Source organism: Rhinatrema bivittatum, chromosome 3 (assembly GCF_901001135.1).
Source record: "Rhinatrema bivittatum chromosome 3, aRhiBiv1.1, whole genome shotgun sequence".
Taxonomy (NCBI): Eukaryota; Metazoa; Chordata; class Amphibia; order Gymnophiona; family Rhinatrematidae; genus Rhinatrema; species Rhinatrema bivittatum.
Window position 1 is genome coordinate 52,683,494 of NC_042617.1, and position 22,410 is coordinate 52,705,903.

General features: G+C 45.3%; 1 protein-coding gene across 1 annotated transcript in view; it reads left to right on the forward strand.

Moving 5' to 3' along the window:
* The first annotated feature begins 335 nt into the window (after positions 1 to 335).
* NSL1 (NSL1 component of MIS12 kinetochore complex) overlaps positions 336 to 22,410 on the forward strand; it is a 67,617-nt gene continuing 45,542 nt past the window's right edge. Inside the window, exons 1-2 of the mRNA XM_029593233.1 lie at positions 336 to 599; positions 15,043 to 15,118. Of these exons, the coding sequence (XP_029449093.1) occupies positions 354 to 599; positions 15,043 to 15,118 (322 nt within the window). The 5' untranslated portion in view covers positions 336 to 353. The remainder of the gene's footprint in view (positions 600 to 15,042; positions 15,119 to 22,410) is intronic.

The following is a 22,410-nucleotide window of genomic DNA, read 5'->3' on the forward strand; positions in this document are numbered from 1 at the left end:
AGGAGGCGGCGGCGGCGGCCGGGCAGGGCATGGAGGGGAGCGGGGAGGAGGCGGTGTCGGCGGCCGGGCAGGGGATGGCGGGGAGTGGGGAGGCGGCGGCGGCCGGGCAGGGCATGGAGGGGAGCGGGGAAGAGGCGGCGGCGGCCGGGCAGGGCATGGAGGGGAGCGGGGAAGAGGCGGCGGCGGCCGGGCAGGGCATGGAGGGGAGCGGGGTGGAGGCGGCGGCCGGGCAGGGCATGGAGGGGAGCGGGGAGGAGGCGGCGGCCGGGCAGGGCATGGCGGGGAGCGGGGAGGAGGAGGCGGCGACCGGGCAGGGCATGGCGGGGAGCGGGGAGGAGGCGGCCGGGCAGGGCATGGCGGGGAGCGGGGAGGAGGCGGCGGCCGGGCAGGGATTGGCGAAGCGAGGAGAGTCTGCGGACGAGGACCGAGGGAAACGGGCGCAGGTGTCGGAGGAGCTGGGGGCCCGGGTCCGTTGCTTCTCCAAGCACTCGGTGGCGGAGGTGCTGGAGATGTGCGCTCTCCTCACTCGGGCCCTGCTGGAGAATCAGCCACAGCTGCCCGAGGCCCGCAAGCAGCGGGGACTGAGGGACATGAGCGGGGTAAGCCAGGGCGAGAACCAGGGGAATAATGTTACTGCACTGCCGGAGACCGGGATTAATCCAGCCTGTACTATTAGAGACGGGAGCTGATCTATCTCAGCATTGCTGTAATTACTGTACTGTTAGCGGTGGATTAATCCGTGATTGCATTACTTGTCTATATCTGCATTATTATAATTACTGCACTATTAGAGGTGGATTAACCTGATTGCATTACTGTACCGTTAAGAGACGTGACTAATCCATATTTGCATTACTGTAATTGTACTATTACAGGTAGATTAATCTGTGATTGCATTACTGTACTGTTAGAGACCGGGATTAATCTAAATGCATTACTGTAATTACTGTACCACTAAAGTGGTTTAATCAGTTACTGTACTGCTAGGTGGGGACTAATTCATATTTGCATTACTGTAATTTCTGTACTTAGAAATTGATTAATCCGATATTGCATTACTGTACTATTATAGATGGATTGATTTCACTGCATTACTGTACTATTAGAGATGTATTAAGCTGTCTATTACTGTACTATTAGAGATGGAGTTAATTTAACTACATTATTGTAATTGTACTGCTAGAAATTTAATCAGTCTGGACTGTTAGATGGGGATTAATGCATTACTGTAAACATTGTACTGGAGACAGGTTAATCGGTGATTGCATCACTGTGCTGTAAGAGAGGGGTTTTAATCTAACTATATTACTGTAATTGTCCTGCTAGAGATGGATTAATATCTGTTAGAGATGGTTAATTGGTCTTTATAGTACTGAACTGCTAGAGACGGATTCATCAGTCTCAGTGTTACTGTACTGTTTGTGTGGCTTTAAATTAGTTACACATTGCTCTTGTTCTCTGTATTACAATTTTTTTAAACACTGTACTGGGTTTTTTAATGTATTGGTGTGATACTTGCATGGGTTCTAATAAGAATTGATGCAGCCTCTCCCCCAGTTTAATGGTTGAGAACAGATGCTATAACAGAATCTTTCTCTAAAACAGTTGCCACTTGTTTTTCTTTTTACATATAGTCCTGTCAGTACTGGCCACTGTTTATAGTTTTATGTTCATCTCTGAAGCATTGTAAATGGCATTCTTTTGCTGAAATGCATTTCTAGTAGCCATATTGGTCCTAGAGAAAGTTGGAGTCTTAGTCCCTTTTGACAATTTTTAAAAGACCAAAAAAAATAGATATGTCCCTTCTTCAGATCCATCTAATATAATAAAATATTAAACTAATGCTTTCTCTTCATCCTGCCAGACCAGTAACCTGTGGGGGTCTCCCTCCCACCCGCAGATGAGGGCAGAGTACGAAAGCTTCCTCTCTGATGTAATTACCATAAAGACTGGCCCAGCAGAGGGGAGGTCAATAGTCTCTGCCTCCAGCAGATGGGACGAAGCACAGAATTCTTGATTCAGCAGTTTGAGGAGTGGCCCTAGGGCGATGACCTTCCCTAAGGTCGCTTTCCCTAGGAGTCAAGGCTGGGGTGGGGAGCCTCTCTGGACGACAGTCTCCATAAGTCTGCTCTTCCCTCCCCAAGGCAGCCAGGCATTTCGGTCTCCTGGTTTCTCCACTGAAGTTGCCTGAGTAAAAATAGAAAAAAAGTGGAGAAATAGCCCGACCCAAAGTATTAGGCATCCTGCCCCAGGTATGGACAAGGGGAGGAAGTGTGCCAGGTGTGGGGGCTCAGTGGGTACCTAAGCGTCTCCGGGTCTTTCTGCCACAATTGTGATGGCGAGAGACAGGCCCCGGCAGAGATGGGGAGGAGGGGGTTGGGCCGGGGCAGCTGAGCAGCGCACACCGGTGAGCATGTCATTTCCAGCGCTACTAGAGCCAGCATTGGGGTAGTCGAGATATTCCTCCAGAGCATCAGAGGGAGGGCTAGCCCAGCTAAGCAGCACTAGTGACTGGAACCCCCAGGGAGGAGAAGTCAGAATTCTCTTCGGACTTCATATTAGCCATGCATCAGCCAATCTCCAAATGAAGGAGAGGTAGTATCCCTGGGGGAGAAGCCCAAACTGCAATCAGACGGGGAGGATTGGAGACCTGATGTAGAGGCCTGGGGGGGGGGGGGGTGAGAGGAAGAAGAATATTCTTTTCAGGAGGAGGTTTTAGGTGAGGAGGAATCTGAAACCAGGGACTCAGCTGTTCATTTGTTTAGAGCTGAAGAGCTAGGGACCCTGATTTCAAAGGTCTCACAAGTCCTTAGTCTCAAGGAGGATATGCCCAAGGCCAGTATGAAGGGCAGTCCCATCCTGACAGGGATAAAGAAGCCATGTAAGGCCTTTAGCATCCAGTCGGCAATCCTGGATATGCTGACAGCGGAGTGGGAGATTCTGGAGTCTAGTCTTAGAAGCCGTAGAACTATGCAAAGGCTGTACTTGATAGAACAGCAGGACAAGGATAGACTTCTAAATCTTCCTAGAGTGGACACGGCTATCTCAGCAGTAGCAAAGAAGACTACGATTCCAGTGGAAAGTAGAGCAGCCCTTAAAGGTCTCCAGGATAGGAAAGTGGAGACACTGCTGAAAAAAGGTTTTGAGCTATTGTTGGGTTTGTGGCATATTATGGACTCTTGGTCGAAGTGGCGATGATTCCTCCCATGGGTAGGGGCCCCGTGGGGAACCACAGCGATAGACTAGACTCTAGTAAGCAGACACTGAGGGAAGAAAGCTTTATTGTACTGCTGATGTAAGTTGAATCTTGCTTCAAGGTAGAGAGAGTACTGTAGGCCAGCGATATCACAGTAAGCTCAGACAGTCTCTATAGATGATGGTCTCACCTGGATGTAGCAAGGTTGGGTGGTGTTCCGCAGCGCAGGATAAGCCAAACCTGAAGGGTGGAATAAGGAGAGCTGGAGCGTAGCGATACTCATAGAGTGGCAGAGCTGGTAACTTCCTTGGTAGAAGAATGGAGAGAGGGACCTGAGGTCTGAGGTGCAGGATACCCTGAGCAGGAGCGAGTACCTAGAAGCGCCGAAGGATCCTGGAAGAAAGTAAATAGACCCACGAGGAGCGGGTGTCCTAGGTTAGGTAGTTGAACCCCGAAGGGCAGATAGAAGTGAGAGGCCCCCGAGGAGTGGGTACCCAAAGCTTCCGTAGGAGCGAGTTACCCCGGAGGGTAGAGAGGAATCCAAGCGAGCAGTTTAGAAGCGGTCAGAGTAGCAAAACTGAAGACCTTGCTAACTCGTTGGGCTATAGCGGAGCGGAGGTTTAAGTACCTGGAGGTACTGATGTTATGCGGTGGGGACGCCCCCGAGGTTCCCGCCATGACATATTCAAAAGCGTAGGTGGCGTGCGCGCGCCTAGGAGGCCTCAGGAAGAAGCGTGGTGGATGGGGAACTCGTGCTGTGTTGGAGATGCCGAGGGTTTCGGCAATCAGTACCGGAGGCAGCCATCCTTCCCGGGGAGGAGGAAAAGGGTAGAAGAGAGGTAAGGCAGAGCGGTCACAGCCGTCTGCGACCGGACGCAATAGTTATCAACCATGGCCCTCTAGGTGGCTATCTGCAAGGGCTATATAGCCAGAGTCCTTCTAACCTGGTCTCAGCAGGAGATCCAGGGTTCTGAAGAGACAGGAACCTCGGTGATTAGGGTCAATGTGTTCCTAGTGGAATCTGCAGCAGCCTTTGTGGCAGATATTATGTATGACCTCATAAAAGTTTCAGCTAAATTAGCAGCAACAGAGGTCATGGCAGGGCACTCTTAAGGGTGAAAAACTGGGTGACAGACTCTGCGTCCAAGACCAGGTTAGGAAAGCTACCCTTTAAAGGGAAGCTACTGTTCGGAAATGACCTAGAAAAAATGGTCAAAGACTGGGGAGGAACGAGGCCTCAAAAGTTGCCAGAAGTGAGACCCAGAGTTTTTACAAGGTGGGGCAATTGGAGACAATGGCCCAGGGAGTATAGTCAGAGGAGTGGTAGAGGGTAGTTCTACCGCCCAGTTAGGATCTCAGGCAGATCACAGCCCTTTTGGAGGAATAGGCAATTTCCAAAAGAAAGGAATTCCCGAGGGCCCCCCCCCCCCCCCCAAATGACAAAAGTGTGCAATGACAAGGAACAGGCCCTCTCCGTGGTTCCCCCGGTAGGGGGCAGTTTACAGTTCTTTTATCAGGAGTGGGCCAAGGTAACAGAGAACTAGTGGGTCCTGGATATAATAGACAGAGGATATCACCCAGAATTGAAATTCCCTTTAGGAGATTCCTTCATTTCCTCCCCATACAAGGCAAGCAGAAGAGAGGCCATCTGGCAGACGTTGAACAGGTTAGTCCAGCTGCAGGATATTATCCTGGTACCATCCAATCAGGAAGGCACGGGGTGTATTCCATTTATTTCCTAGTACCAAAGAAGGAGGAAAGCTTTCAGCCAGTCCTGGACCTAAAACAGGTAAACAAAGCATTGGTAGTTCCCCTTTTTTGCATGGAGTCACTTGCAACAGTAAAGGTGGCCGTAAGGACAGAGGAATTCTTCGCAGCCTTAGATCTGTCAGAAACATATTTTCACATACCTATCAGGGAGGATTTTCAACGCTACTTGCGTTTCAAAATAGCTGGTCAGCATTACCAGTTCAGGGCACGCCCTGTTAGGCAGGCAAGACCTTTACAAAGGTAATGGTGATAGTGGTGACCTTCCTAAGGCAGGAAGGGTCAAAGTGCACCCCTACCTGGATGACTGGCTAATAAGGGCTGACTCTTTACAGGAAGATCAGCTAGCAACAGAGAGAGCAATTCATGTCCTTTCGCACCAAGGACGTGTCTCCAAGGCTTACTGCCCAGGAGGGGAAGGGTTAGGTCGGCCGTCACAGTTGGTGATTCGATTATTAGGAATGTAGACAGCTGGGTGACTGGTGGTCGTGAGGATTGCCTGGTAACATGCCTACCTGGTGCGAAGGTGGCAGACCTCACACGTCACCTAGATAGGATTTTAGACAGTGCTGGAGAGGAGCTGGCTGTCGTGGTACATGTGGGCACCAACGACATAGGAAAATGTGGGAGGGAGTTTCTGGAAGCCAAATTTAGGCTCTTAGGTAGAAAGCTTAAATCCAGAACCTCCAGGATAGCATTCTCTGAAATGCTCCCTCTTCCACGCACAGGTCCCCAGAAGCAGGCAGAGCTCCGGAGTCTTAATGTGTGGATGAGACGATGGTGCAAAGAAGAGGGATTCAGTTTTGTAAGGAATTGGGGAACCTTTTGGGGAAGGGGGGAGTCTCTTCCGAAGGGACGGGCTCCACCTTTACCAGAGTGGAATCAGACTGCTGGCATTAACCTTTAAAAAGGAGATAGAGCAGCTTTTAAACTAGAACAAAGGGGAAAGCCGACAGTCGCTCAGCAGCGCATGGTTCGGAGAGAGGTATCTTCAAAGGATACTAATGATGCATTAGAATTAGGGCATCCTGACAGTAAGGTTCCAATAATAAGAAAAGTAGTCCAAGTGCCTGTAACTAAAAACTCACCTGAGCAAAAAAATTCTAACTTATCCCTATCAATTAAAAAGCAGAATGAAAATACAAACAAAAAACAAACTTTGAAAAGTTTGTATGCTAATGCCAGAAGTCTAAGAAGGAAGATGGGAGAATTAGAATGTATAGCAGTGAATGATGACATAGACTTAATTGGCATCACAGAGACATGGTGGAAGGAGAATAACCGATGGGACAGTGCTATACTGGGGTACAAATTTTATCGCGGGAGGCGGTGTGGCGCTTTATGTCCGGGATGGCATAAAGTCCAACAGGATAAACATCCTGCATGAGACTAAAAGCACAATCAAATCTTTATGGGTAGAAATCCCTTGTGTGTTGGGGAAAACTATAGTGATAGGAGTATACTACCGTCCACCAGATCAAGATGATGAGACGGATAGTGAAATGCTAAGAGAAATTAAGGAAGCTAACCAAATTAGTAGTGCGATAATAATGGGAGATTTCAATTTTCCCAATATTGATTGGGTAAGTGTATCATCGGGACATGCTAGAGAGATAAAGTTCCTGGATGGAATAAATGACAGCTTTATGGAGCAATTGGTTCAGGAACCGACAAGAGAGGGAGCAATTTTAGATCTAATTCTCAGTGGAGCACAGGATTTGGTGAGAGAGGTAATGGTGGTGGGGCCACTTGGTAATAGTGATCATAATATGACCAAATTTGAATTAATGACTGGAAGGGGGACAGTGTGCAAATCCAAGGCTCTCGTGCTAAACTTTCAAAAGGGAAACTTTGATAAAATGAGAAAAATAGTTAGAAAAAAACTGAAAGGAGCAGCTACAAAGGTAAAAAGTTTGCAAGATGCTATTGTTAAAAAATACCATACTAGAAGCACAGTCTAGATGTATTCCACAAATTAAGAAAGATGGAAAGAAGGCAAAACGATCACTGGCATGGTTAAAAGGGGAGGAGAAAGAAGCTATTTTAGCCAAAAGATCTTCATTCAAAAATTGGAAGAAGGATCCAACAGAAGAAAGCAGGGTAATGCATAAGCATTGGCAAGTTAAATGTAAGACATTGATAAGACAGGCTAAGAGAGAATTTGAAAAGAAGTTGACTGTAGAGGCAAAAACTCACAGTAAAAACTTTTAAAAATATATCCGAAGCAGAAAGCCTGTGAGGGAGTCAGTTGGACCGTTAGATGATCGAGGGGTTAAAGTGGCAATTAGAGAAGATAAGGCCATCGTGGAAAGATTAAATGATTTTTTTGCTTCAGTGTTTACTGAAGAGGATGTTGGGGAGATACCCTTATCAGAGAAGGTTTTCATGGGTAATGATTCAGATGGACTGAACCAAATCATGGTGAACCTAAAAGATGTGGTAGGCCTGATTGACAAACTGAAGAGTAGGAAATCACCTGGACTAGATGGTATACACCCCAGGGTTCTGAAGGAACTAAAAAATGAAATTTCAGACCTATTAGTAAAAATTTGTAACCTATCATTAAAATCATCCATTGTACCTGAAAACTGGAGTGTGGCTAATGTAACCCCAATATTTAAAAAGGGCTCCAGGGGCGATCCGGGAAACTACAGATCAGTTAACCTGACTTCAGTGCCAGGAAAAATAGTGGAAAGTGTTCTAAATATCAAACTCACAGAATATATAGAAAGACTTGGCTTAATGGAACAAAGTCAGCATGGCTTTACCCAAGCAAGTCTTGCCTCACAAATCTGCTTCACTTTTTTGAAGGAGTTAATAAATAAAGTTAATAGATAAAGGTGAACCGGTAGATTTTCAGAATTGGATTTTCAGAAGGCGTTTGACAAAGTTCCTCATGAGAGGCTTCTAGGAAAAGTAAAAAGTCATGGGATAGGTGGCGATGTCCTTTCGTGGATTACAAACTGGCTAAAAGACAGGAAACAGAGTAGGATTAAATGGACAATTTTCTCAGTGGAAGGGAATGGGCAGTGGAGTGCCTCAGGGATCTGTATTGGGACCCGTACTTTTCAATATATTTATAAATGATCTGGAAAGAAATTCGATGAGTGAGGTAATCAAATTTGCAGATGATACAAAATTGTAATCACAAGCAGAGTGTGATAAATTGCAGGAAGGCCTTCTGAGACTGGAAAATTGGGCATCCAAATTTGCAGATGAAATTTAATGTGGATAAGTGCAAGGTGATGCATATAGGGAAAAATAACCCATGCTAGGTTCCATATTAGGAGCTACCACCCAAGAAAGAGATCTAGGCATCACAGTGGATAACACATTGAAATCGTCAGTTCAGTGTGCTGCGGCAGTCAAAAAAGCAAACAATGTTAGGAATTATTAGAAAGGGAATGGTGAATAAAACGGAAAATGTCATAATGCCTCTGTATCACTCCATGGTGAGACTGCACCTTGAATACTGTGTACAATTCTGGTCGCCACATCTCAAAAAAGATATAGTTGCGATGGAGAAGGTACAGAGAAAGGCAAGCAAAATGATAAAGGGGATGGAACAGCTCCCTTATGAGGAAAGGCTGAAGAGGTTAGGGCTGTTCAGCTTGGAGAAGAGATGGCTGAGGGGGGATATGATATAGGTGTTTAAAATCATGAGAGGTCTAGAACGGGTAGATGTGAATCAGTTATTTACTCTTTCGGATAATAGAAAGACTAGGGGGCAATCCATGAAGTTAGCATGTGGCACATTTAAAACTAATTGGGAAAAAGTTATTTTTCACTCAACGCACAATTAAACTCTGGAATTTGTTGCCAGAGGATGTGGTTAGTGCAGTTGGTGTAGCTGTGTTTAAAAAAGGATTTGATAAGTTCTTGGAGGAGAAGTCTATTACCTGCTATTAATTAAGTTGACTTAGAAAATAGCCACTGCTATTACTAGCAACAGTAGCATGGAATAGAATTAGTTTTTGGGTACTTGCCAGGTTCTTATGGCCTGGATTGGCCACTGTTGGAAACAGGATGCTGGGCTTGATGGACCCTTGGTCTGACCCAGCATGGCATGTTCTTATGTCTTGGAGAAATTAGGCTGGATTGTGAACAAGGCAAAGAACCAGTTCTGACCCTCTCAGACGCTGGTGTATTTGAGGGTGCTTTTCAACACCAAATTAGGGAGAGTGTATCTAATAGTAAAGGATTGGGAAATTGCAGGAACAAGTAAGAGCCTTGTTACAAGTCCCACTGCCATATGTGTGGAGGTATGTACAGGTCCTGGGCTCCATGGCAGGAGTGATTGGGGTAGTACCATGGGCGAGAGCCTGGCCGCACCAAGCGTTTCTAAGTTCCACAAATGTATTAGAACTAAGAGCAAACAGGTTAGCTCTAGGCCACTTTCTGTCGCATTTTCAGCGCAAGGCAGTCCAGGTCTGCTCGGACAATGCCACGGCAGTGGCCTATGTAAACAAGCAGGGGAGCACAAAGAAGGCAGCCCTAGCAATGGAGGCAGCCCTCATTATGAAAATGGCAGAGGGGCATTTCTTGGACATCTCTGCAATGCACATAGCAGAAGTGGACAACTTTCAGATGAATTTCCTCGGCTGATGGAAGCTAGATCTGGGAGAATGGGAGCTGGCAGGAGAGGCGTTTGCACTCATAAAGAGTGCCTGGGGCACTCCACAGTGGGATCTGATGGCAACAAAGAGGAATACCAAGGCCAGTCAGTTCTTCAGCCGAAGGAAAGAGCACCACCACTGCACTTACATCCGCCGGGCAGGATTTCATCTTGGCTGCCAGAATGGAACAAAATAACAACCGCTCAATGGGTTTTGGAAGTAGTAGAGAAGGGATACCAGCTACAGTTTTCCACAACTCCGCAGCTCCCCCACCAACCGAGCCGGATTATACCAAGACCACAACCCCAACTTTTGAAGGAGGTCCTATCTCTTCAGCAACAACAGGCAATTCGCCTAATTCCACCTCATGCCCGACAGGGCAGTTTCTATTCACCATACTTCCTCATTCCCAAGAAATCAGGAGGCCAGAGACCATTACTGGACCTCAGAGAGTTGAACAAGCATCTCCTCAGAGAGTTGAACAAGCTATCCTTAAAAAATATCCTACCACTTCTACAGCCCAACGACTGGATGTGTTCCATAGATCTGAAGGATGCGTATACTTACATAGCTATCCACCCCTCTTCCTGGCGGTACCTGTCATTCCAATGCCAGAACAACCACTACCAGTATCAGGTGCTCCCTTTTGGACTGTCGACAGCCCCCAGAGTGTTCACAAAATGCATGGCGGGGTGGTGGCACATTTACGGAAATTGAGCATTCACATATTCCCATATCTGGACAATTGGCTCCTGGTGGCACCCACCCCAGAGGTGCTCTGCAGACATCTGCAACAAACAATCCAATGTTTAGACCATTTGGGACTAGTAATCAACTATTAAAAAGTCCACTCTCGCGCCCACACAGGTCCTACAGTTCATCGGAGCTCGTCTGGACACCAGACAGTCCAGAGCCTTCTTACCATGGGACAGGGCTATAGAGATGAGCCGTCTACTGCGTTCCCTCCGAGGCACGGGCACCTACGGCACGTCAAGTGCTAACAGTCCTGGGACATATGGCAGCGGCCATATACACCGTCACAAACACAAGACTACACATGCGACGTTTACAGTGGGGCTTAAAAAGACAGTGGAAACAGCATTCACAACTGCTGTTAAACAGGTTAACCCTCACCTCCGAGATGAGGAAAGTCATAGACTGGTGGCTCAAAAAGAAAACGCTCATCAAGGGAGCATTATTCCATCCACCCTCACACAACATCCTCCTAACCACCGATGCCTCTCACAAGGGGTGGGGAGCACATTTGGACCAGTTACAAACACAGGGATTATAGTCCACCGTGGAGCAGACCCTTCAGATCAATCTGTTAGAGCTACGGGCGATAAAGAACGCACTGCATACATTCCTGCCTCACCTCTGGGGCCATCGGTTAATGGTATACACCAGTGGTCCCCAAACTTGTCCTGGAGGGCCACCAGCCAGTCAGGTTTTTGGGATATCCTCAATGAATATGCATGAGAGAAAATTTGCATGCACTTCCTCCATAACAAGTAAATTTTCTCTCATGCATATTCATTGAGGATATCCCAAAAACCGACTGGCTGGTGGCCCTCCAGGACAGGTTTGGGGACCACTGGTATACACCGACAACCTGGTGGCTATGTTCTATATAAACAAGCAAGGAGAGTCCGGTTCTTGGACCTTATGCAAGGAGACGATTCAGATTCTGGAACATGCTCATCGCAACTGCATAACAATACAAGCATCCTACCTTCCGGGAGTGATCAACACTCGGGCGGACAAATTGAGCAGGGTTTTTCACCCTGTTGAATCGGGAAATGGCACGCACCATCTTCAACAAGTGGGGATGGCCGACGATCGACCTCTTCTCCACAGAGCACAGTGCACAAGTTCCTCGCTTCTGTTCACTATGGAACAGTCAACAGAGAGTGGCACAGGATGCATTCCTAATTCCATGGTCGGAACCATTAATGCATGCATTCCCTCCGATTCCTCTCATCACAGACTATCCAAAAATTATACAGGATTCAGCACAACTCATTCTAATAGCACCAGCGTGGCCCAGGCAACCCTGGTACAACTATTTTCTCCATCTTTCAGTAGAAGATCCCATCACTCTACCGAACCAAGTAGACCACCTAACGCAAGAAGGAGGAACCCTCCTTCACCCAATGCATGCCTCCCTCCACTTAACAGCGTGGAGGCTGAACGGCTCTTATTGTCAGAAACCGCTATTTCAGTAGAAGCACAACAAATCCTCTTACAGTCAAGAAAACCATCTACCCGTAGGAACTACGGATTTAAATGGAAAAGATACTCAACCTGTGTTACGACTGTCGCTGCCCGACGTCTCCACTCCGCCCACCTTACCTTTTTTGCAACTCCTCCCACGGTTGATGGATGTCTGGCTGCCGCGGCGTCTGCCTGCCATCCTTTCCGGCGTCCCCGGTCTGGCTTGGGCGCTGCATCCCGCCATGTTGTCCAGGTACCATAGGGTGCAGGCGCCGAGCGGCCCTGCTTCTTATTCTCTCTTTGGTGCGAACCTCAGGGGCGTCCCCCTGTGATAACGTCCCGCATCCCGGATACAAAAGCCTACACTTTTTGCTAGCTAATCAAGTTAGCAAGGGATCTCCTTACAGATGGGATTCGCTCTCTGTACCTAGCTACTCTGCCTCTCCAACTTTTGGACTTTATCCTAACGGGGTACCCGCTCCTCGGGGGCCTCTCTCTTTTCTTTCAGGTCACTATCAGGAACCGGTACTCGCTCCTCGAGGGTCCATGTTCCCTTACTCGCTGCCTGAGCTTATCACTTCTGCTTGGAAGAAACCGCTGCCTACATCATCAGTGAGTTACCAACTTTATTTCCTCAGAGCTGTTCCCTGGAACCAAGTACTCGCTTCTCGAGGGCCTGCCTCTATTCCAGCTTCTGTATCACCTTCCGGGAGAAACCGCTGTGTGAATAACTTTACCAACGAGGCTCTATACCAGAACTCTGTGTATGCTCCACTGTACTCACTATCTCAGTTTTCTCCACTACAGCACAGCCATAGAGGGAATCGCTGTTCCAGTATCCTGGGGAACCCTAAGCCCAGCCGGGCTTCATCTTTACTCACTACTGCCACCTCTGGTGGCTTCTCAACTCTGTCTAATAAAAGATATAACTCTGTGTGTTGTGTCCCAAAGCTGAGCCTGACCGGTGGCCCCTCACGGGACTTCCCCCCATGTGTGTGGTCAGCTGCCACAGTGTCCAAAGGTCCACCCAAAACCTTACAAACAATAACAACCTGGTGTGCCTCCAAAGGCTTAAACTCCATGGATGGTTCACCGGAACTTTTGTTAGACTATCTTCATACCTTGTATGTTGCAGGGCTGGCAACATCATCAATTAGAGTTCACCTCAGTGCTATCACAGCGTATCATAGGCCCCACAGGGGCCAGCCGATTTCGGTCCACCCACTCGTGTCAAGGTTCCTCAAAGGGGTTCTTCATTTGCGCCCCCCATTGGCTAAACCACCAATTCCATGGAATCTCAACTTCATACTAGAGCAACTTATGTTGCCCCCATTTGAACCAATAGAATCAGCACACATGGAAAGTGGTATTTCTGATTGAAGTAATATCTGCTCGCAGAGTAAGTGAACTTCAAGCCTTGGTTCATTATGAGCCATATCTGCAATTTTATCATGACAAGGTGATACTTCGGACCCATCCTTCATTCCTTCCGAAGGTAGTTTCACAATTCCACTTAAACCAGTCCATAGAACTACCAATTTTCTTTCTGACTGAGAGAGACTGTTACATACGTTGGACTGTAAAAGAACGTTGGCGCACTCTACATCACGAGCATCACAGCTATTTCCTTTAACCCAAATACACCTGGTCTTCCGGTTACAAAGAGAACAGTATCCAGTTGGATTGCACAATGCATTCAATTCTGCTACCAGAAGAGAAAATTACCTTTGGTTTCTATTCTGAATGCCCACCAGGTACGGGCAATGGCGACCTCCATAGCGCATCTTCACCATGTACCTGATTTAAGACTTATATACTTCGATTATGAGTTTAAAAAAAAAATGTTGGTTGCCAATGTGAATTGAGTTGGTAGTCATACTAATGTCCATGAATAGCAAGTGTCTAATTTTGGGACTCATAGCTTAGGGCACAAGAACACTGCAATTCAGCAAGAGGTTTTAAAATTTAGTTTATTTTGGCTTTTTTCAAAAGACATGCAAAGACAAGTGTTCTTGTGAGATGCAATCTGCCCTCTATCTGTAATAAGTAGCATCTCAATGAATTTCTGCCCTGCTCTGACTTATATAATTAAAATCCAACATTCTCGAAGCTTCCAGAAAAGTGTAACCGCCCACAAACACATGATACTGTTTGTCATGACATTCTATCCTGTATAGGAAATGCTTGTGAGGACCTCCCTCAACTAAGAATTCTTCTAACCCTGTTCCTCCTCCCAATGTAAACAAGTTCCTGTATCATACTGGCTTTGATGCAAGTATTCTCTTCTTGTCTTCTGTTGTTCTTCTTTGTTTATTGTAAACACCTCCCAGTCTGGGTCTTGAATAGAGCTTGGCACCAGGATTCATTCAAATTGGTTTCAGGTCATTGAAACCAGCATTTGCAAGATAAAGGCTTGCATCCTGATTTCCCTGCAGAACGAGTATCCCTGCATTGTGAAGTAAATGTGGCCATTAAAATAGGCCTCTCTCCTTTTGTTGCCAGCAAATCTGTCTCAGAGATTCTCTGCAAGTCATTGATGCCTTCCTGGCCTGTAATTATAAGCTTTGCAGGATTTACCAGTTTCCCAACTCTTCTGCATCCTTTGAATCTGTGATAGTCAGAAAGTCTCTCAAAGTTCATTCACCTCTGACAGGCCAGTACAGCAGAGGAGTCTGGGTATTCTTGGTTATCTTACTCAGACATATTCTTCACAAGTGGAAATGTAAATGAGGGAGAAAACAGTAAGCAACATCTTTAATGAATACAGAAGGACTTTAAATAGCTTAAGATTGTATTTTATAAGCAAACACATCAGCATGCTATTAGCTCACCAGAAAGCATTTATACAGTCAAATTTATAAGATGTGCTATCAACTCTTATTTGTAACTTGTACAGCACTTTTTACACTTGGATGCCAGCCATAACTATTAAATAAGATATTTCTCTTTTTGCACTCTGTTATCAAGCTCTTCACTCAGTCCCAAAAGCAGAATTTAAGCATTACAACTGAAAAAAATATGGATCAGTGTGTTGGGGCACAGTTCATATGCCTTTGTCAGTGAGATGTAAAGAGACTTTTTCTCACTCCACCCTAACCTTAGCGTAAGGAAGAGGGCCTGGAGAGCCTCAGGTTGAATGTTAATGATATTGCTGTGAAGTAGGGGCACAGATCTTGTACTTTTGGGGTTTCGTGCATGAAGGTCGGTATTTTGTAACAAAACTAACCAATTTGTATTCATTTGTTGCAGAACTTTGAAACAGCTGTGCAAGAGAACATCAGTATTGATGGACAATTGTGGCAGGAAGCTTCAGAATGTCAAATAGGTATGTCACTTTCATCTGATTTCAGGGCAGTTCATTTTCTTGCTATTTTGATTGCCTGAAAAAAAAAGCTGGATATTTTCATCTGTTTTGTTAAGATTACATATATTCTCTCCTATCCTCTATTCTTGCTTTCTTTAAAGCGGCAGGATTAGCAAATCAAGTTGGGGAGAGGGGGATTTCAGTTAATTCATAGAAACATGATGACAGTAAAAGAAGATAGTGTGTATCTAGACTGCCCATCCTCACAACTGTTCAACTCTACAATCCCTGCCATTCCCTCAGAGATCCCCTGTGCTTGTCCCATGCTTTCTTGAATTCAGATACTGTCCTTGTTTCCACCACATCCATTAAAAGGCTGTTCCATGCATCTACAACCCTTTCTGTGAAGAAATACTTCCTTAGATTACTCTGCAGTCTACACCATTTCACCTTCATCCCATGACCCCTCATTCCAGAATCTCCTTTCTTTTGAAAGAGACCTATTTCCTATGTATTAATAACTCAGAGACAAATAAATCTCTATCATATCTCCCCCCTCTCTCGCCTTTCTTTTAGGATATACCTGTTTAGATTGTAAGCCTATCTCCATATGCTTTACAACAAAGATCACTGACCATTTTATTAGCTGTCCCCTGGACTGACTCCATCCTCTTTGTATCGTTTTGAAAATGCGGTCTCCAGAACTATACACAATATTCCAAATGAGGTCTCGCCAGGGCTTTACATAGAAACAGGACAGCAGAAAAAGACCAAATGGCCTAGCTACTCTGCCCATCCCTCTAATTTATCTAGCCCTTACAATTCCCATCACTCTCTCAGAGATCCCCCTGTATTTATCCCATGCTTTTTTTCTTCTAACACCTCCACTGGGAGGCTGTTCCATGGATCTACTCTCCTCTCTGAAAAGAAATATTTCCCACAATGACGCCTGAGTCTGTCCCCTTTCACCTTCATCATTGACCCCTTGTTCTAGACCTTCCTTTCTGTTGAAAGAGGCCCAGCTTTCTGTGCTATATGGGGCAATATCACCTTCTTTTATTCTACTGATCATTCCTCTCCTTTCTGGCTTTTGCTGTTGCTGTTTGGCCACCTTGAAATCATCAGATATGAACACTTCCAAACCCCACTACTCTTTCATGCATAGAAGAATTTTACCTCCCGGACTTTACCTCTCCTTTTAGATTTTTGTAGCCCATTTTTAGCATTAAATCTTAGCTGCCAGATCCTAAACCATTCCTCAAGCTTCGTTGGATCCCTCATGCTTTTCACATCTTCCTGGCTTTCTACCTTGTTTCAGATTTTGATATTGTTGGCAAAAAGGCAAACCTTACCAAATAGGCCTTCCACAATATCACTTACAAGTGTTGAAAAGAACCACTCCGAGGACTGATCCCTGTGGCACACCACTAGTTAACACCCCTTTACATGGAGCGCTAACAGAGATTAGGGAAGCTGATAAATTTAGCAGTATAGTAATAATGGGAGATTTCAATTACCCAATATTGACTGGGTAAATATAACATTAGGACATGCTAGGGAGGTAAAAGTTTCTAGATAAAATAAATGACTACTACATGGAGCAATTGGTCTGGGAACTGATGAGAAGGGGAGTCATTTTAGATCTAATTCTTAGTGGAACACAGAAGAGGTAACGGTGGTGGGGCCGCTCGGCAATAGTAAACATAATGCGATCTAATTTGACTTAATGACTGGGAGGACATTAAGTAAATGTAGAGTTCTAGCATAACATTTTCAAAAGGGATGATAAAATGAGGAAAATAGAAAAAAACCTGAAAGGTGCCAGCTGCAAAGGTTGAGTTTACATCAGATGTGGTCATTGTTTAAAAATACCATCTTAAAAGCCCAGTCTAGATGTATTCCACGCATTTAAAAAACAAAGTGGAATGAAGGCCAAATGACTGTCAGCATGGTTAAAAAGTGAGATGAAAGAGGCCATTTTAGCCAAAAGAACTTCTTTCAAAAATTGGAAAAAAGATCCATCTAAGGAAAATAGGAAAAAGCATAAGCATTGGCAAGATAGATGTAAAACATTGATAAGGCATGCTAAAAGAGAATTTGAAAAGAAACAAGCCTTAGAGGCAAAAACTCATAATAAAAACTTTTTTTTAATATATCCAGAGCAGGAAGTCTGTGAGGAAGTTTGGTTGGACCGTTAGATGATCAAAAGATTAAAGGGACACTCAGGGAAGATATGGCCATTGTGGAAAGACTGAATGCATTCTTTGCTTCAGTGTTTACTGAAGAGGATTTTGGGGAGATACCTGTACTGGAAACTATTTTCAATGGTGTTGATTCAGAAGAACTAATACAAATCACAATGAAGCTGGAAGAGGCAATATGGCAAACTGACAAATTAAAGAGTAGCAAATCACCTGAACCAGATGATATATAACCCAAAGTTCTGAAAGAACTAAAAAAAATGAAATTGCAGATCTGTTATCGTAATTTGTAACCTATTGTTGGGATTGACTACCATGCCTGAAAATTGCAGAGTGGCCAGTGTAACCTTGATCTTTAAAAAGGGCTCCAAGGATGATCTGGGAAACTATAAATCTGTGAGTCTGACTTCACTGCTGGGAAAAATTGTGGAAACTATTCTAAAAAACAAAATCACAGAAAATGTAGAAAAACATGGTTTAATGGGACACAGCCAGCATGGATTTACACAAGGGAAATCTTGCCTCCCCAGTCTGCTACCTTTTTTTGACGGGATTAATAAACATAGATAATTGTGAGCTGGTTGATGTAGTGTATTTGGATTTTCAGAAGGCATTTGACAAATTGCTCCCAGCAGAGACTCCAGAGAAAATTAAAAAGACATGGGATAGGAGGCAATGTCCTACTGTGTATTGTAAACTGGTTAAAAGATAGAAAGCAGGTGGGGGATTCTTTTTCTACGAGTGCGTGTGGTAAGGCTCTGGGGAGATTTTTCTCTCTGTAGGCTGTCATGGGGGTGATCAGTATTCATTAATAATAAGGGCCTCAATACTGTGGGGAGACGAAAAATGCCGTTTAAGGAAGCTAACACGTTAAAGGCCAAAATAATCTTCTGTCAGGAAATGCATCTTAAGACTAGATATAATGCCCTTATGTCTTCTAGGCAGTTTCTGCTTCAGTATTTCTCTGCTGCCTCTAAGGAGAAGAAGTATGGAGGGGTGGATATTTTATTTGCCCACAACTTACTGATAGATGTGAAGACTTCCTCCGGGGCAGGCGAGGGAGATTTTTACTTTTGAAGGTCATAATACATGGGAAATTGTTTACATTACCCAATGTGTATGCTCCAAATTCTGGACAGGGCCCCTATTTCAAAACACTTTCTAATATGTTGATTACCTGGGCAAAAGGACATATTGTAATGGGTGTGGACTTTAATTTAACGAGGTATCCCTTTTTGGATAATTCGGCAGGGGGGGGCATGGTCATACCAAATTACTGACTGGGGAGTGGTGGATGTTTGGCATCTGTGTCATCCCACGGTGAGGAATTACACATTCTACTCCAAACCTCACCAGTCATATTCTAGAATAGAATACCTTTTACTGGATAAAGCCCAGTGGGGAGGGTTACACTGTCCTGTATTAGAAATATAACCTGGTCCAACCTGTCTCTCTTGGGCTGAGAGTAGGTAAGGAATTGCCTAGGACGACATATTGGCAACTCGGTGAAAGCCTGGTTGCAGATAAACGTTTTGTCACTGAGCTTCATGAGGCCTTAGGCAACTGTTTAAAGCAGTGGTTCCCAGCCCTGTCCTGGGGACCCCCCAGCAAGTCAGGTTTTCAGGATATCCACAATGAATATGCATGAGAGAAAATTTGCATGCACTGCCTTCATAACATGCAGGTTTTCTCTCATGCATATTCATTGTGGATATCCTAAAAACCCAACTGGCTGGAGGATCCCCAGGACAGGGTTGGGAACCACTGCCTTAAAGTTTAATGAAATGGATGATGTTAATCCCGCGTTAGTCTGGGAGGGTCTAAAGGTAGTAATTAGGGGCAAGCTGATATCCAGGGCTACTTTTTGTACAGAGGGAACAAGGTAAGGCCAGAGCGCAGCTCTTGACGCATTTGGGGAAACTGGAGATAAGCGTTGAGGGGATGCCTCAACCCTTTCTGCCCTGGAAACCATGTGACAACAGTTATATGAGTTGGATGCTGCTGAAGTGGCATTTCATTTAGAATGAACAAAGCACGCCGGAAGAGAGAGAGCCACTGTGGACGCCGACAAGGAGCGGGTGTCGGCACTACTGTCTGAATCAATATCTTTAAGCCCCGGTGCACCGAGCACCCCCCTCCCCACCCCAATCCGCGAAAATGTTTACAGCTAAAGCGGAATTTAGAGAAGAGGAGAAAAGAAACCTGCAATGTGATATTCAAGCAGAGGATGCATCAGGTGGTGCGCGGCGTTTACCGTTGAGAAGGCCCTCTCTCTATATTACAGCTGGGAATTTTGCTAACTTGGAAGGAGCTAGTAATTTGGGGAGGGGAGCTATGACTCCAGCAGGAGAGGGAGACGTGGAGTCCAGGAACCTTGTTTTAACCCCACTTGCCAAGCCATCTGAGATTCACTGTGGTCAGCTTTCAAAGTCATTGGAAACAGTAATGTTGAATCTGACTGAGATTACTTTAGAATCTAATCAACAGTTCTTAAATGCTGAGAAAAACATTTCCTCACTTAATACCAAGGTGGAGCAGTTGGAATCCCGAGTCGATAAAGTGGAGTCCCTTCAGAATAATTTTTATTTATTTATTTATTTATTTTTATCTTTTATATACCGACATTCTTACATCAAATGCAAATCAAATTTTGTTCTTTCAGAAGCAGTGAATGCAAAGAAATTGGAAGTATTTGAAAATACTTTGAAATTTCTAAATCTTCGGGTTCTTAACGTCCCCCAAGTGAAATTGAGATGTTTAAAATTTACCTTCTCCATATCTTGAAAGTATCTACTGAGGCATTGCCAGTGATACCAAGGATATACTATCTCCCCTTGAAGGAAGATACTACAAGGAAGGATTTGCCTGCAGAAGTAGCATTAAATTTGACAGAAGGGAGTCCTCAGTCGTACTACAATTTCAACTAGAGCGACGTTACAGGTGTCCTTTGCATTTTCATCTGATCAGGACATGGTGTTACGCTTGTTTATGTGGGAATCGTATGTCACAGTTTCATGGAGAGAAAATATGGATGTACCCAAATCTCTCAAGAAAGAAGGAAGACATTTCTAAGTATTGCGCTGAGAGGTTTTGGCCAGGAGGGCTACTTTTCTTTTGAAATATCCCTGCAAGTGTGTGTCAAATTATTTATTTATTTAGATTTATATTCCACTTTTCATAGCACTTCAAAGTGGATTACATTCAGGTACTGTAGTTTTTCTTGAACCGCAGCAACTCCGTATGTTTCTGGACACACATTCCCAAGAAGCACCTGTTCAGGGCTCGGAAGAATGATGACATTCTCTGATGACTCAAGCTGTACCTTGAACATTTGTTTCAAATTCCTTATATATCCGCTCAGTTACACTTGCTCTCCAACTTTTTCTTTAAAAAATTAACAGATAAGAGATGTTTTGTCTTTAGCATGTTTCTATTGAAAAATGTCAATGATATCTGTAATTGTACAACAGATTTGTTTTTGTTGTAATTAATGAAAAAGCTTAAAAAAAAATAAAATTAGAATGAACAAAGCAGAAATTTTTTGAATTTGGTAATAAGGCCAGTAGACTCTTGGCTAGAAGCCTAAAGGAGAGGCAAATACGCAATCATATTCTTAAAATTAAAAATAGAGAAGATTCTTTTCTTTGATAGCACCCAAATATCTAACTGGTTTGCCCTAGCTTGATGCACTCTCTTACTCCTGAGGGAATTCTGCGCAAAAAAACTGAAAATTCTGAAAAATTCTGCAAACTTTATTTTAATCAAAATGACACAATTTATATGACAGTCTTTAAGTAATTACATTTTAAATTATTACAGAAAAAAGAAGTTGCAGAATTTTAAATATTTTGAGCAGAATTTTCCTAGAAATTCACTGTAAGTGTGTCCTTTCCACATACACACACCCTCATACAGGCTCCCTCACTCTCTCTCGCGCACACACACATCCCCTCATACAGGGCTCTCTCTTGCATACACACCCACACAAGCTCCCTTTCTCTCTCACACATACATCCTCATACAGGCTACCTATGTCTCTCTCTCATGCACCCCTTCACACAGGCTCCCTCTCACACATACACAATCCCTTCACACAGGCTAGCACCCTCACATACACACAATCCCTTTTTCATACATACGAGCTCCCAATCTCACACACATACACACTCCTTCACAATCTCCTCATATAGGCTCCCTCTCTCTGAAACCCACACTCAAGCATCCCCCCCTACCCACCCTCTCTTACCTCCCATGCTCCCTCTCTGAAACCCACACGCAAGCATCCCCCCTCCCCACTCCCCCTCTTACCAACCAAGCTGTCTCTCTCCCTACTCCACACCCCCTCTCCTCTCTCACACACACATTCTCTCTCACCGGCATCCCCCTCCCCTCATATAGGCTCCCTCTCTGAAACCCACACGCAAGCATCCCCCCCTCCCCACTCCCCCTCTTACCAACCAAGCTGTCTCTCACCCTACTCCACACCCCCTCTCCTCTCTCACACACACATTCTCTCTCACCGGCATCCCCCCACCCACCCTCTCTTACCTCCCATGCTCTCTCTCACATCCTCCCCACCCCTTACCAAGCAGGCTCTCTGTCACCCTCCCCTCTCTCACACACACATTCTCTCTTACCGGCATCCCCCCCCCCCCCCCCCCCCCCCCATGCTCTGTCTCTCACCCTCCCGTCCCAGACATACATTCTCCCTCACTGGCATGCCACGGAAAAGGGAAGACCCCCATGTGCCGCGAACGGCACGCCGGGCCTTCATCTTCACTGAGAACGGAGCGCATCCCGCAGCACGCCGGGCCTTCATTTTCGCCGCGAACGGCTCAATTTGCGGCGAAGATGAAGGCCCGGTGCACCGTTCGCAGTGAAAAGGGAAGGCCCCCCCCGTGTGCCGCGAATGGCTCACTGGGCCTTCATCTTCGCCGTGAACGGAGCGTGTGCCGCATGCCTAGGTCTCCTCTGCTATTTTATGGGGAATTCTGTGCAAATTCTGCATTTCGCAGTGCGCAGAATTCCCTCAGGAGTAACTCTCTCTCTGTCTGGGTACTATCAAGCTAGGGCGAGAGAACGTTGTAGAAATCTCATCTTTGTGTACCTTTC